Below are 13652 nucleotides of genomic sequence, written 5' to 3' on the forward strand. Positions count from 1 at the left end.
CTCCAGCGCTCAGTCTGCGTGGCAGTCACACTGCGAGGGGCAGAGCAGAGCCTCTCCAGTGGTTTCCCCTCTGCAATTTCCTCTGGCAGGGGGCGAGCTGTCTGGCTCCGCGTGTCCCAGCTGCTGGCAGGCACCCGCGCACTGGGGTAATGAGACGTGGCTGCTCCTCCTGTCCTCCTGCTCTTGTCAGATCTGCTCTGGGGAGCGCGGCCCTTTTTTCTCAGGGAGTAATTGGATCTGCTGGGCTCTGATGTCATCTGCTGTTGCCACCTGCCCTGTGTCCAGACGGCAGGGACAGGAAGCCCGGCGGTGATTTTCTGCTGGGCTTCGGGGGTGATTTTCTCCTTGCCTTCGCTCCCGTGCCTACCAAGAGGGGTTAACAGCCAGGGCACCTTGCGGGACTCCTGAGAGAGCTCTGAAATCATCACACCACGGGCAGAGCTGCGGCCATCCTCCAGCAAAGACCTGCTGCAGGTCCTGGGCGTGCAGTGCAGCCAGCCCTGGTCGTCTGCAGCAGCCTCCGCACCTCTGGTCCTGGGGGAGGATTCCCAGCCTCGGGGGGCACCAAATCCCAGCAGGATGCGGTGGAAGTGGTGCTGCCCTGAATCAAGCACAACCCCTGCAGGCTTCACTTTCCTCCCGAGCCTGTTGGTTTGCCCAGGGAGAAAAAAAAGTCAAGACTGCTGCAGCGAGCTGTGTTTATGTTCAAGGGTACTCGTGTGCTCGTGGCCCTGGCTGTGCGGTGAGTGCTGCAGCCCCAGCACGCCTGCAGAGGCATCTCCTGCCATCTGCTCGGGCATCTTGCGCTCCTTATCAGGTGCCTGGGTGCTGCTGGGGCTCAGCTGGCCCCGTGGCCGTGCCGTCCCCCAGCTGCTCCTGCTGGTGTTTGGAGGTGCAGGCGCCACCGTTTCCTCCCAGGGGGTTGGTTACAGCATCTCCCTTCTCGGGAGGGGGCTGAAGCTGCCCCAGGAACTCGCCGATGGGGTGAAGAAGCAGCGGCCAGCCCTGGTGGTGGGCACGCAGCTCTCCTCCTCCTCCTCTTCTTCCTCCCCCCTCGTTGCCCTGGGGGAGCTGAGCCGTGCTGAGCTCCCCCAGCTGCAAGGAGGGCCGCCTGGCCACCTCCCAGCACCCGGTGACAGCCCCTGGTGTGTCACTTCGCCCTCCTCCGCCTGCCACCCCTCGCTTTAATTAACGCCGGGCTGCAGGATCAGAGGGCACGGAGCCCTCCCCGACAGCTCCCGACATCTCCTCCGGCAGCCGTCTGCCTGCTGGGGGGGGTCTCTCCTCCACTCCGTGCCTGTTTTCTTCCCTCCCCCCCCAGTCCCTCATTTTAAGCAAACATTTATCATTTGCTCCTTCCTGTTAATTAAATGGCCTGTGCGAGCGGCGGCTCCGATCTGCCAGGAGCGGGGAGGAGGCGATGGATCGTCTGCAGCCTTGGCAATAAGCAAGAACTTCAGGTCCCCTCCCCGCCCCCTCGGCAGCCCTGAGGATTTTTCTCTGAGCACCTTTGGGTCCTCGCTGCCATCCTGGTGCCCGAGGCTGTTTATGCAGGGGTCCGGTCGGGGCTGTGTGAGCAAGCAGGGAGGTGACAGGGCTGTGAGGCTGGTGAAAGGGGATTTGTGCTCCTCTGGTTGTGTCAGGAGCGTCCTTTGTGTGGGCTGTGTTGTGGTTTTCTGCCGTGTTTGGCGTTTTGGGGAAGTTGGCAGCGAGCAAGGTGAAGGAAGAGCTGCCAAACCTCTGTGGGTGCCGGGGTGGTGATGCCCTTCTCCTGGGACTGACACCGAAGTGAGTTCCCTGCAGCCTCTCTCCTGGCTGCTCGCTGCAGCCTGCCAGGGTCAGCCCAGCCCATCGGGAGCTAATCCGTGCTCTGAGCTGTGTCAGAGGACCTGGAAGTGGCTTCAAATGCAGAATTGGGCACTGAACCTCCTGCACAGCCACCAGAAATGCAAAGGGCAGGTGTGTCACTCAGAAAAGGAGCTCCAGGAACGCAGCAGAAGCTCCTGAGTGCCGAGAAAAGCTGCTAAGGTGAGAAGCTTTCACCTCCCTGCTGCTCCTCGGGGTACAGAAACAAACCTGCCCGTGAGAGATGGGTGAGGAGCAATGGGTGGTCACCCTGAGCCCGCAGAGGAGGAGGATGCAGGCAGGGCAGGGGCCTGACAGCGCTGGCATTTTCCAAACAACGGAGGAAAAACCTTGAGTCTGGGCAGACCTCGGGGGAATTGGCATCCCGGGCTGGCTGTGTCCCGGGCTGCCTCCTCGCAGGCATTTTCCCTGATGGATGTGCTGCTCCTCCAAAGGAGAAGCCTGATCCTGGCCAGGTAGCAGCCTGCGTGGAGACACCGAGTCTGGCTCTGCTTTGCGGGTACCCGTTTAGCATTTCAAAAGCAATTGGAGGTCCCAAAAAGACTTCACCTCTCGGGTTCTGATTTGTTGTGTTGTTGCTGTAGTTTTGTTTCTATTTGTCAGCAGTGCTCTATGAGAAAGGCAGGGAGAGAGCCTGAGCATGGGGAGCCTCATCAAAGGGATCTTTTGAGGCCTCATTAACTCTAAAGGAGGATGCAGGGAGCAGACCCCTGCTCTCTGGAATATCATGACATTTACCGGCGCAAATTAACATTCATTCAGCCCTCCTTAGCAAATTACTTCCTCGGCGCCCTCCACCCCCTGCTGCCCTGAGCCGAGGGGAAGGGAGAGCCAGCACCTTTGCTCTCTGGCCAGCATTTTTCCTGGCTGCTGGCCGATAAGGTCCTTCCTCCCCCTATCTGGATGGGGGCTGTTTATTCATTGATCCTTCCCAAGGACCGGTGGCTGTCTCTCCTCTCTGGTATTGGTCTCTCCGGAGCTGTGGCAGAGCCCGGGGAGGGCTGGGATGAGGGGATGGGGGAGGTTGTTCTGAGCCACCCCACGGTGTCTGTGCTGGAGTGCGAAACCTTTGGCTCCCGGGGCTGAACCCAGCGCGTCCAGCTGGCATTTGTGATGCCCTGGAGGATTAATGGCTCGGCCTGGCCTGGCCCTGGGATGCTGATTCAGGTCACCCCACGGAGCCTGCCTGCCTTGATGTTCCTCCTTCCCTGAGATTTAATTTATTTGCTGTTATCTAATCAGGTTTTGATTTAAAAAAAAAACACCAACGGTATGTTTTCCATCGTGCTCCTTTATCTGTAAGCATCTCCTGCCGTTCTCTGCTGCAGTGCTACCGGGACTTGGCGCTGGTGAGCCGAGATGGCATGAACATTGTCCTCAACAAGATCAACCAGATCCTCATGGAGAAGTACCTGAAGCTGCAGGACACGTGTCGGACCCAGGTGAGGAGAGAGCAGAGCCCCAGAGCCCCCCTCCTGCTGCCAGCCTGGCAGAGGACGAGCAGAGGGCACAGGAGCCGGGGGGGCTTGGGGACAAGCTCCTCTGCTCCACGTCGTGGAAGGGAAATTGGGGTGGTGGCGTTTGCCACAGGGGCACCCCGGGTGTTGTGGGGAGGTGGCGTGGGAGGGTCTGGCAGGACCTGCGCTCACCTCTCCCCCCTGTCCAGCTGGTGTGGCTGCTGCGGGAGCTGGTGAAGAGCGGCGTGCTCGGCGCGGACGGCGTCTGCATGACCTTCATGAAGCAGATCGCAGGTGGGTTCCGTGCTGCAGGCAGCAGGATCTGAGCTGCTCGTGCCAGCAGGCTGGGCACGCAGCAGGGCGCGTGGTGGAATCGGATCCAGAGCCCAGGTTGCTGCACGGCCAGGTCCCGACAGGCTCCGCGCGTCGCAGGACCCAGGGCAGGCAGGAGCAGAGCTCGCTGGCAGGCGCTCAGCCTGCCCCAACCTGTCTGGTGAGGAAATCTCTCCAGGAAGGATGGGGCAGAGGACAAACCCTCACGAGTCTGTTGCTCCCAACGGCCTCTACGAGGAGTGAATCAGAGAGCGAGCCAGGAGGCTTCTGGCAAATGCTGGAACAGGAACCAAATTAGTTCCTGCTGCTGCCAGCTTTCACCCTCGTCATGCTGCACGCGAGCACCGGGATCATCCCTGCTCCCTGCTCTGACCTGGGCGATGGCAAGAGCTGTGTGAGCCATCAGAGATGTGGTGTGAAGGCAGGAGCTGTCACAAGGAGCTGGGGCTGCCCGTCTGGAAGCCCACAGCAGGATCCCAGCGGGCCTGGTGTGAGCACCCCACACTCGTGCGTGCACACACGCCTTTCCGGATTCACAGGAACGGTGCCTCTTCCGTGTTCCCTGCTCAGCCCTGGTGCTGGCCACGGCGGGGGAATTAACGTCCCACCATAAAACCTGACATTGTGTTTTTCTTGTGCGCGCCCGTGACGCGGGGCTGGGCGGCCTGGATTGGAAATTGCTAGGTCTGCTCTTCAGGGGAGGAAGAACGGGGAGGGAGGGGACAGAGTCCTGAGCGGGAGCCAAGCTGTCCTGGCCCTGTTGTCGCAGTGTAAACAGAGCATTTAAAAACCCATCGGCGAAGGCATCCCTTGTTTCCCCTTGCTTACACCTCCCCGTTCAGGGCCCCCACAGTTCTGGAAGGCCGCCGCCGCCTCAATTCTCACCGCATTTATGATGCCTTAATTGTTGTGACCCCATTGTTTTGGCCTGCCTGCTACAGCAGTTCGCCGTGCCCCTGCCGCAGGAGGCCCTCGGCTCCTCGTGGCTTTGGCCACGGGCTCCAGCCTCGTGCCGAAGGGCCCCGCTGAGAGGGCGAGACTCTGCTTTGACACCTGGCCTTCGCTGGAGAGCTCGGGTGTTCTTTGCAGATGCCGTGTCCCCGTTGCAGGCTCAGCAGCTGGGAATGTGTTTTTGTTTGGGTTTGTTTTTCCCAGCTACTGAATCTCGCCCCTTTCTGGCTTCTCCTCTGCTTTCCAGAAAGAATAATCACTGGCTCCATATTCCAGTTCTTCTGCGGGATTGCAGTACAGACCCCCTGATCCCCTAACAGAAAACCAGTCTGCTGCCCTTCTAACCATGCTATCAGCACATCTCGGAACAGCCAAGCGTGTGCAGCAGGCAGAGCAGGAGCAGACAGCAGGATGTGCTCCAGAGCCCTTAATTAGCTTCCCCTGGCTGGGGGTGCGGGGTCTGAAGCCGTCGGTGGTCCAGCTGAATGCGGCAGCAGAACCACACCGTTAATCCGACTGTTTTTTCTCTCCCGTATGGTTTTCCCACTTCCAGGCGGGGATGTGACTGCGAAGAATATCTGGCTGGCCGAGAACGTTCTGGAGATCCTGACGGAGCAAAGGTACGGAGCTCGGGAGGCAGTGGCAGAGGCTGGTGCCATCAGGAGAGCGGCGGCCGTGGCTGAGAGCGCGCCTCAACTGCCCGCCAGGAGGGTTTGTCATCCTGCCCCGTGCACGAGAGGCAGGTTTGGGAGCAGCACTTGCAGCACCAGCTCAAGTGGGACTGCGTTGATGGGGTTTTCTGTGCAGAATACCCCTGCGTTCCCTTGATGTGTCACCAAGCACATTGCTGGCTGTGCCATGAAGCCCTCGCTCTCAAAGGGCTGTGCGTGGGAGCAAACCTACACAGGATTTGGAGAGGGGCCGCGTGCCACGGTAGGTAGGATGCTCTGCCCGGGCTGGTGGCTGTCCCGCAGCCTCCCGCAGGTGTTGCAGGAGGACACGGCTGTGCCGCAGCGTGCAGCACCTGGGCAGTGCCACGGCAGCACCCGGCGTTCGGAGGAGCACGCGTGGCCCCCGAGCAGCATCCCAGGAATATTTTCTTCCTGCGTTTCCTGAGCTGCGGGGGAGGTGTTCCTTTCGCAGGAGTAGGACAGAGTTAATTGCCCAAAAAGCTTCCTGTGTTTAAACAGCTCCTGCTTCGTCGGGGCTGCAACTTTAATTTGTTGGGGACGAGCCATCTGGGAAGTATTGTCCTGTGGGTTCAGCATTGTCCTTTGTTGGCAAAGCAGCCGCTAATTGATGATAAGCAGAATTCCTAGCTGCAGCCCTCAACCGGGCAGAGTCATTATTTTTAAATAGCCTATAGCTTTTCACCAAGCGCTGTCTATAATAGCAGCGATTCTCCTCAAATCGCTTATTACTGTGGTTAACAATCAAGTTGTTAAAGCATTTATTTGGCCACGGCTAACAGTCCTGGTGATTTGTCTCCGGGATTAGCTGTGCCGATGCGCGCTGCCGTGAGTGCCATCTAGTGCCCTGCTGCACGGGCTCGCTGTAGGAACCGTGGAGAGACCCTCCGAGATCTCTGGGCTTCTCTGACCTTTGCTCCTTGGCAGCATTTCCCCGGCTCCCTTCGTGCTAAGCTCAGCTCTTCCATTCCCAGCTGCTTCCAAGCTTTCCCCGCTGGTAACGTGGTCTCGCCGTGCGCTGTGCTGCTCGCTGCTGCCAGTCCGCGCCTCGGAACATCCCCGAAGCTCTGCTTGTCTGGCCAAAGCACGTTACAGCTCTTGCCTTGCAAACAAGTAACTGCAAACAGCTGGACTGCGGGAGAAACAGCTCCTTGCTGGTGATTCGAGTCCACATCTGGCCTCGGGTCTGCAGGAGACAGCCCAGCACACCAAATATTCGCTGAGTTCGGTCACTGAAGGAGCCTGATAGGAGCAGATGTGGAAGGAAAAGGCTCAGTCCCTGCTGAAGGTGCTGCTGGAGTGTCCGGGGAACATCCCGCAGCAGCTCAGAAACCCCGCACGAGGAGAGCTGAGACCTGAGAGCGAGCCCAGGGGAGAACCTGCAGCTCTCCGCGGGGATTTACGCCCTTTGATCAGGGAGAAAGGCAGAGCTTTAATTAAAGCCACGCATGTGAAGAGCTGATGCCACGTTCGGAGTGTTGAGTGCTTGGTTTAATTAAAAGCAGTAACAACAAAGCTGCTGTTCAAGCACTGGAGGGGAGGCCACTCCACTCCCTCTCGGAAGCCAGCCGATAATTTCGCTGCTAACGGCTGCGCAGCGCTTCCCCCAAGCGTTTTCATCTCTGCCTGCTCGATCGATGAATCCTGGGGCTGTGGGTGGCTTCTGACCCCCCCCTTTGACAGCATTTTTCTTATCAGCGCGGCTCTCATTGGGAAAACGGGGAGATGCTGACCTGACAGCCCCCGGGATCCCGGCCTTAATTACTCCCACATCCTCCCTAGACGTAACCTCGCGCTGCGCCGCCCGGCCACGCCGCCCAGCCGCCTAATTAATCAGCTCCTCGCAGCCAGCTCGCTGCAGCGAGAAGAGCCTGGGAAAGCAAGCACTTGTCACGTCTTCTCGGGCTCCCCCCCGGTGATTTAGGGCAGCTGACTCATTTGCCACCGGGCTGGTGTCTCTTCAGGTGGCGGTGGCGTTTGCAGCTGCCGCGCGCAGCGGTGCCACTTCTGCGGGGCTCTGATTTACGGCCGGCTGAGCCGGGAGATGCTGCGGGTTCTCCATCACGCAGGAGGCACCGAGCCGGCCTGGCCGCCCGTTCTTGGCATCCAGCGTGAACAGCCAGGCTGACTCGGTCGTTTTTACGGACCGAGAGTATTTATTGTTGCAGTTAGATAAGGGAGGGTGAGAACGCGGCACACCCAGCGGGCAGGGCGCTCGCGGCCGCGCTCTGCCACGGGAGCAGGGCTGTGGCACCCGCCCATACAACTGGGAAACAAATCTGCTCGCAGAAAGCCATCGGAGCACTGCTCGGTGAGCTGCCTGGCCCTCCGAGGGTGTAGAAGCAGAGCATGACCGTGCCTGTGGGCACTCGTGCTGCTGGCGAGGCTCGCCGCATCCTCTCACCTCTGTCCTGCTCCGAGGGGGATGGATTCCCGTGCTGTGCTTTGTCCTGGTGCGGTTTCCAGACCTTCTCTACGTAGCTAGATCCGTCCTCTCACAAATCAGCACATCTCCTCATCCCCAGCTCTCTCCTTTTGTCATTTCAGCATCCCCATAGTCGCCGCTGTGCTTTTCCTTCTGCCCGCCGTGCTGCTGGGTGGTTGAGATGGGGCAGCAGCAGCTCTTCATCCGCCCCCGAGCTGCACGCGCTGCTCTGGCCAAGGAAAAGGGACAAGTGCTGATTTCTTTGCATCCCTGCTGCCATGCTGTCACTGCCCTCAGGCAGCACAAGGGGTGGCTTTCCACTCGGCAGTGCCACGTGCCTCAGCTACGTGCGAGGCACCTGCTTCGTGAGCAGCCCGTTGAGGCAGGCAGCGTGAAGCCATGTCCATGAGGGAAGATCCTTTGTGCTTGTCCTGCTGCCTTGTGTCTTGCTCGGTGCTGGATGGCTGCAGAGACGGGAGGAGATGCTCCTGTGGCAGGCAGTGCTAGCGTCGAGGCCGAGTCTGTTCGTGGAGCTGCTCCCTGTGCTCACCCTGAGCACGTTATCGTTTGCAGTTGCGAATAGCTCTGCTTTTTGTGGCTCTGAGCACCTCTGTGGCCCTGGAAATCCAACCCAGCAGCTCCTGTGTGTGTGTCTGCCACCCTGCCACAGAGCTTGGGTCTGAGCCCCCGGCCGGCAGACTGTGATGGGACCCTCCATGGGGGAGGAAGGGGTGGCCTGAAATGCAGCAAGAGCTGGCACGGAGGTGGTTGTGGAGGGCAAACAGTCGGTGGGTGAATGTTCTCCGGGCTGGAGTCCCTGCCCTTGCTCCTTTCCTCAGTGCTTGGTTTCTTCTGGCCTCAGTCTCTCTGTATGTAATTTCTTGTTGTGGTTCCCTCTAAGATGTGGCTAAAAATGTTTTTTTTCCTTCCTTTGGCAGAGAGTGGGTACTGAAAAGCAGCATCTTGATAGCCATGGCGGTGTACACCTACCTGCGGCTCATCGTGGACCACCACGGAACATCTCAGCTCCAGGTGCTCCGCCAGAAGGAGGTGGATTTCTGCATCTCCCTCCTCCGTGAACGGGTGAGTGAACTGGGGGACGGCTGGGAGGGGAAGCCTGGCTCCCTGGGGTGGCTGTGCCTGCCTGCATGGCGCTGCCTGTGCTCCTCGTGCCCTGCTTGTGTAGGAAAAGCTGGCTCCTTGGGGTCACCCCAGCGTGCACCCTGCTGGCACCGGTGCCTGGTTTGTTCCCACCGCAGGCTGTGAACAGCTTTTGAACCATTTTGAGTAGGCTGCCTCGTTCCAGCCTGTTCTATTCAGGCCACAAGGTTTGAAACCGTTCCCTTGCTGCTGCTGTGGTGCCTCGGTGGTAGTCTCAGCTTAAAATAGCCGCAGGAATATCAGCTCCTCCCTTAGGGAGGCAGCTGGTAGCCCCACAGGCTGGTGGAGAACGTGATAGCCAGCCCCGGGCCACTCTTAGGCCATCCTGTGCAGGAGAAGCCACCAGCACCAGGTGCTGGCTGGCATCTTTGGGCTCAGCATCCTCACCCTGCGGGCTGTGAGGTCCCCGCTGCTCCCATCCCACGCGCTGCCCGCTCTCCCCTTGCTCCGTGCTGGGCAAGAAGGACCAAGCTTCAGAGACTGGCTGCGGTCCTGGAGACAAAATGTCAGATTTATGGGCTGATTGTTTGCTTTGCAAGAGAGGGAACATTTTAAAATAGCCGTTGACCTTCCCGCCTGTCACCCTGCCTCTCAGAACCTACTAACTTCAAAAGAGGGGCAGGCTGCCAGGGGCAGGAGTGTAGATATTGTGCAAAGAGTGAATCATCTGGAGCCGGCGGTAAGGTTGAAGGACTGACTGTTCCTCCCTTCCCCTCCTCCCCCCAGCGCCTTCCCCCTGCTTGGGAGCAGGTAAACACCCGGTGAGACTTTTTCCTCTTTTTTCCCCAGTTCATGGACTGCTTCATGGTCGGCCGTGACCTCGTGCGGCTCCTGCAGAACGTCGCGAGGATACCGGAGTTTGAGCAGCTCTGGAAGGACATCATCCACAACCCGCAGGTCCTCAGCGCGCAGTTCACAGGTAGGCAGGGCCAAAGGGGTGGCCAGATCCATCCTGCCCTGCCCACGGGCAGGGAACAGCCCCTGCTGTGTCCCCAGTGGCCCCGAGCCACCCCGTGTGCCTTTGGCAGGCTGCTGACGCCGCTGTCAGTCCGTCACAAAGCAAAACACGCTGGGCGTGGGGGCTCTTCCCAGATGCTCTCTTAGCTCTCCCTGCACGCTCTGCTCTATAATTACCCCGTGTGATCCCACCTCCGTCGGTGTCAGGCCCCACGTGGCTGTTTGCAGAGCTTCTCTCGCTGCTGACTAGGAGGAGATGCCTCCAAAGGCAGCCTGCCACTGGCTGCAGGGGGCTTTGAGGAACGGGTGGTTTGAGGGGGACGTAAACGCAGCTGGGCCACAACAGTCATGGAATCGTATTGCCGGTTCTGGACTTCACGCTTCCATCACCACAATTCGTGTTTTTAATCACCTGATTTATAAGCAGAAGGCCAGAGATATAGAGTGTCTGAGTTCTTCAGACTCTCCAGAAGAGACCTCAAGGAACCAAGACACCCAGAAGATGCAGCAGCTGACACTTTCTAAATGGGTTTTCATTTCTCCCAGTAGCTTTCCACTCTTGGTGTGTCAAACGCGCAGCTGTGAAGCACTCTGCGTAGTCTGGGTTAAAATAGATGTGATGGAGAGAGTGTTACATTTATAATTTTTATTGCTATAAATTATTCACTTCACTAGGGGCTGTCACATCATTATCTGTCTGCAGCAATTCGAGGGAGCCTTTGGAAACGGGGCTTTAAAGTGTTCTTTCCCCACCCCCCAGTGCCTGCTCTCCTCTCAGGGGCCGTGTTAGCGTCACTTTAAAGATCTCAGATTATGCTCAGGGAAACTCGCAGCGCATCATTTGATTAAATGCTCCTTAAGCTCTGCGATCTCTGGCTTCTTCTCCATCTCCAGAACCTCTCCTGTCACGGCCGGTCTCTGCTGAGGTTTGCCAGCTGAAGGGCTGCAGGGACCGAGTTTTCCTCTCTGGGTGTCGGAGCTGGCTCGTGGAGGCAGAGGGGACCTGGTCCTGCCCTAAGGGAGGCTCAGCCCTGCCTCTTCTAACAGAAGCCTTTCTATTAGAAGCATTCCCAGTTCTGTCTGGATCTGTGTACCTGCTCATGCTTTTGGAGCATCCTGGGGCATCTAACAAGCATCCCTGTGGCTTCTCTCCCTCCCCATGCTGGTAGGGGCAGCGGTCGGGGTGATTTTCCTGGTTTGCTGCAGTTTTAACCAAACGACCCTGCAAAAAAGCGATCCCTGACATCGGTGCTCCCGACTCGTTCTCTGCTGACAAGCAGCAAACTCCCTGCGGCTTTTGCCCTTTCTCCTGCGGTTCTGTTTTTCTCCTGTTTAGCACCACCACCACCAGCCCGTGGCATTGCCCGACGATGCACAAAGGTGAGACAACGCCTGGGCAGTGCTTGTGCTGCTGAGCGTGTCCCCGTGCAGTTCCTGCTGCGGAGCAGTGGTGTTTTACCCGTGGCCTTGCAGCCCTGGGTGCGGCGGGGAGAAGCAAGCTCTTCCTGGGTGTGCACAGCAGCAGCCCCTGGGCTTTTTCTCCCCATCCTGCAGAGGACCCCGCAGCCGGTTCGGGGGGCTTTGAGCAGAATCTCATCTGTCCAGGGCACTCATCAGGGCTGTTTCCTGATTTTTTGGTGCAGTTCTGGCCACGCTAATGACCCAGCAAAATATTCGCTAACCGATGTCGGTGCTCCTGACTCATTTTCTGCTGACAAGCAGCAAATTCCCCACGGCTTTTGCCCTTTCTCCCGTGGTTCTGTTTTTCCCCTGTTTCACACCACCACCAGCAGCCGGGGGCATTGCCCGATGATGCACAAAGGTGAGACAACGCCCGGGCATGATCCATAAAGCCGAGACAACGCCTGTGTCTGGCTCGTGCTTCGGAGCCTGCTCCCCAAAATAATTCCCCCGCAGTTGGCCTTTTTCATAGGACTTATTCTTTGCCCTCTTGCCGCCTGCTGAGAGCCTGCCGTAATTGCTCTGCGAGGTGGCTGTCAGCCCCAGCAGCCGCCGGCACACACGCTCAGCTCCATGCTGCTCTGATCCAAGCCAGGCTCGCTGAATTCTTTGCTCCCATGGCTGGGGCTCGAGCCCAGCAGCACCGAGCTCCAGGTTCAGGATCCGTCCCTCCGAGGGACGTTGTGCCGGGAGCTTTTCACCGGCGAGGTGTTCCTGTGGCTGTGCAGCTCGCTCCAGCCTTTCTCTGAGCTCTGCAGGAGCTTCCAGCCGTGCTCCCTGCTCCGAAGCTTCCCCCCAGCCATCCCCCAGGTGCGACCTTGCTCCATGGCACGGCGAAAGCCCCCAAACGGGGAGGGCGAAGCGCACCTCCTGCCTGCAGCATCCCCGGCGCCCGCCTGTCTGCGGCGGAGCTGGCGGCCTTGTAAATCCTTCAGGTCTTGTCGAGCGGCAGCAGAGCCTCTCTGCTCAGGTCATAAATTCCTCCTCTTCCAGCTGCCCGGGAATGATGAGTGGCTCTTGCAGCCTCCCCTTCTGCTTTCCTCCCCTCTGTTCTTTACGCACGGGTTGTTTTTTTTCTTATGTCTGGTCTTCATCTTCACATCTGGGTGCCTTTACGCCAGGGGAGGAGCTGGACTTCGATCCTGGTAGAGCCCTGGATGTGGGCTCTTTTATGCCAACCCTGCTTTTTGGTGCCAACTGCTCCATCTGAAACCGTCGGCTGGGCTGGGACGAGTGGCAGGGACAAGTCTAAGGTCATCTTTGTGCCTCCTGGCAAGATATGGGAGATGTGCTGTGGTGGTTATAGCCTGCACCTTGGTGTCTGGGCTTCCTCACCCAGACCTTACCCCTGCCTTCTGGTCCCTGATGTCCCCACTGATCCCTGGACAGATGTTTTAGCAGATCTTTCAAGCCAAAATCATGATCTCTTTCCAATGCTTGTGGCCATAGGGAAATAGAGCTTAACGCTCTGACCTGAACCCACTGAGGACGTTGGTAAAGCCCCACGCAGATCCTGTTCGGTGCCATCCGTGGCTCTGTGCAGACGCTGAGCCCCGTCTGTCTCTCCCCAGGTGTCCTGCAGCTCCTCCAGTCGAGGACTTCTCGCAAATTCCTGGCGTGTCGCCTCACCCCCGACATGGAGACCAAGCTGCTCTTCATGACCTCGCGGGTGAGTCCCTTGCATTCGCTCGGGGTCCTGTGCCAGCACGGGGGAGGAGGGCGCTCATCCCTAACGGGTCCACCTTGCACCAGCCCCGTGCCCACGTGGGGACAAGGGAGCAGCACACCCACGCCTGCTGCTGCCACGGTTCAGCAGGGAAGGTTTCTACGGGGTGAAACGGTGCAAGCAGCTAAAAGGAAAGGGCTGTCCGGGGCTGGTGCAAGTGTTCTTAGCTTCTGGCATCTAATGGCAACGAGAGGAGGAAAGACTGCCCAGCAGGAGCTGATGTAGCTGGGCCCGAGACATCCCTGCTATTCATTAAAAGGCACAAAACGGCTTTGCAGGGGAACATTGCTCCTGGCTGGCCGCTTTCCAAGGCGAGCGCTTTCTCTGAATGGCTGCGATGCGGTGGGTTATCAGGGCTCTGACAACAGCAGCGCTGTTCCAGAGAGGCCAGGAGCTGCGCTGCGACAGCACGGGGGTTAACCCTTATCTGTGCTCGCACGCCAGGCAGGGCTGCTCCCCCCTCTCCAGGCTGCGCCGCGTGCTGTGCGCGGGGCGTGTGGTCCCGTCCGCTCGGCTGGAGGCACGCTGCACAATGGCCCCTTTGCTTCCTCCAGCTCTCTGCCAACGTGGGGCTGGTGGGGAAGCAGGGCGTGAAGGGGAGCCTGCCAAAAGAGGCAGCTTGCAGG

The 13652-nt window shown here is 58.9% G+C and overlaps 1 protein-coding gene across 1 annotated transcript in view; it reads left to right on the plus strand.

The window, feature by feature from the left end:
* INTS3 (integrator complex subunit 3) overlaps window positions 1-13652 on the plus strand; it is a 37176-nt gene that overhangs the window by 4766 nt on the left and 18758 nt on the right. Inside the window, exons 4-9 of the mRNA XM_068662773.1 lie at window positions 3195-3308; window positions 3533-3617; window positions 5161-5227; window positions 8660-8804; window positions 9672-9801; window positions 12872-12969. Of these exons, the coding sequence (XP_068518874.1) occupies window positions 3195-3308; window positions 3533-3617; window positions 5161-5227; window positions 8660-8804; window positions 9672-9801; window positions 12872-12969 (639 nt within the window). The remainder of the gene's footprint in view (window positions 1-3194; window positions 3309-3532; window positions 3618-5160; window positions 5228-8659; window positions 8805-9671; window positions 9802-12871; window positions 12970-13652) is intronic.

Source organism: Anas acuta, chromosome 28, assembly GCF_963932015.1.
Source record: "Anas acuta chromosome 28, bAnaAcu1.1, whole genome shotgun sequence".
Lineage (NCBI taxonomy): Eukaryota > Metazoa > Chordata > Aves > Anseriformes > Anatidae > Anas > Anas acuta.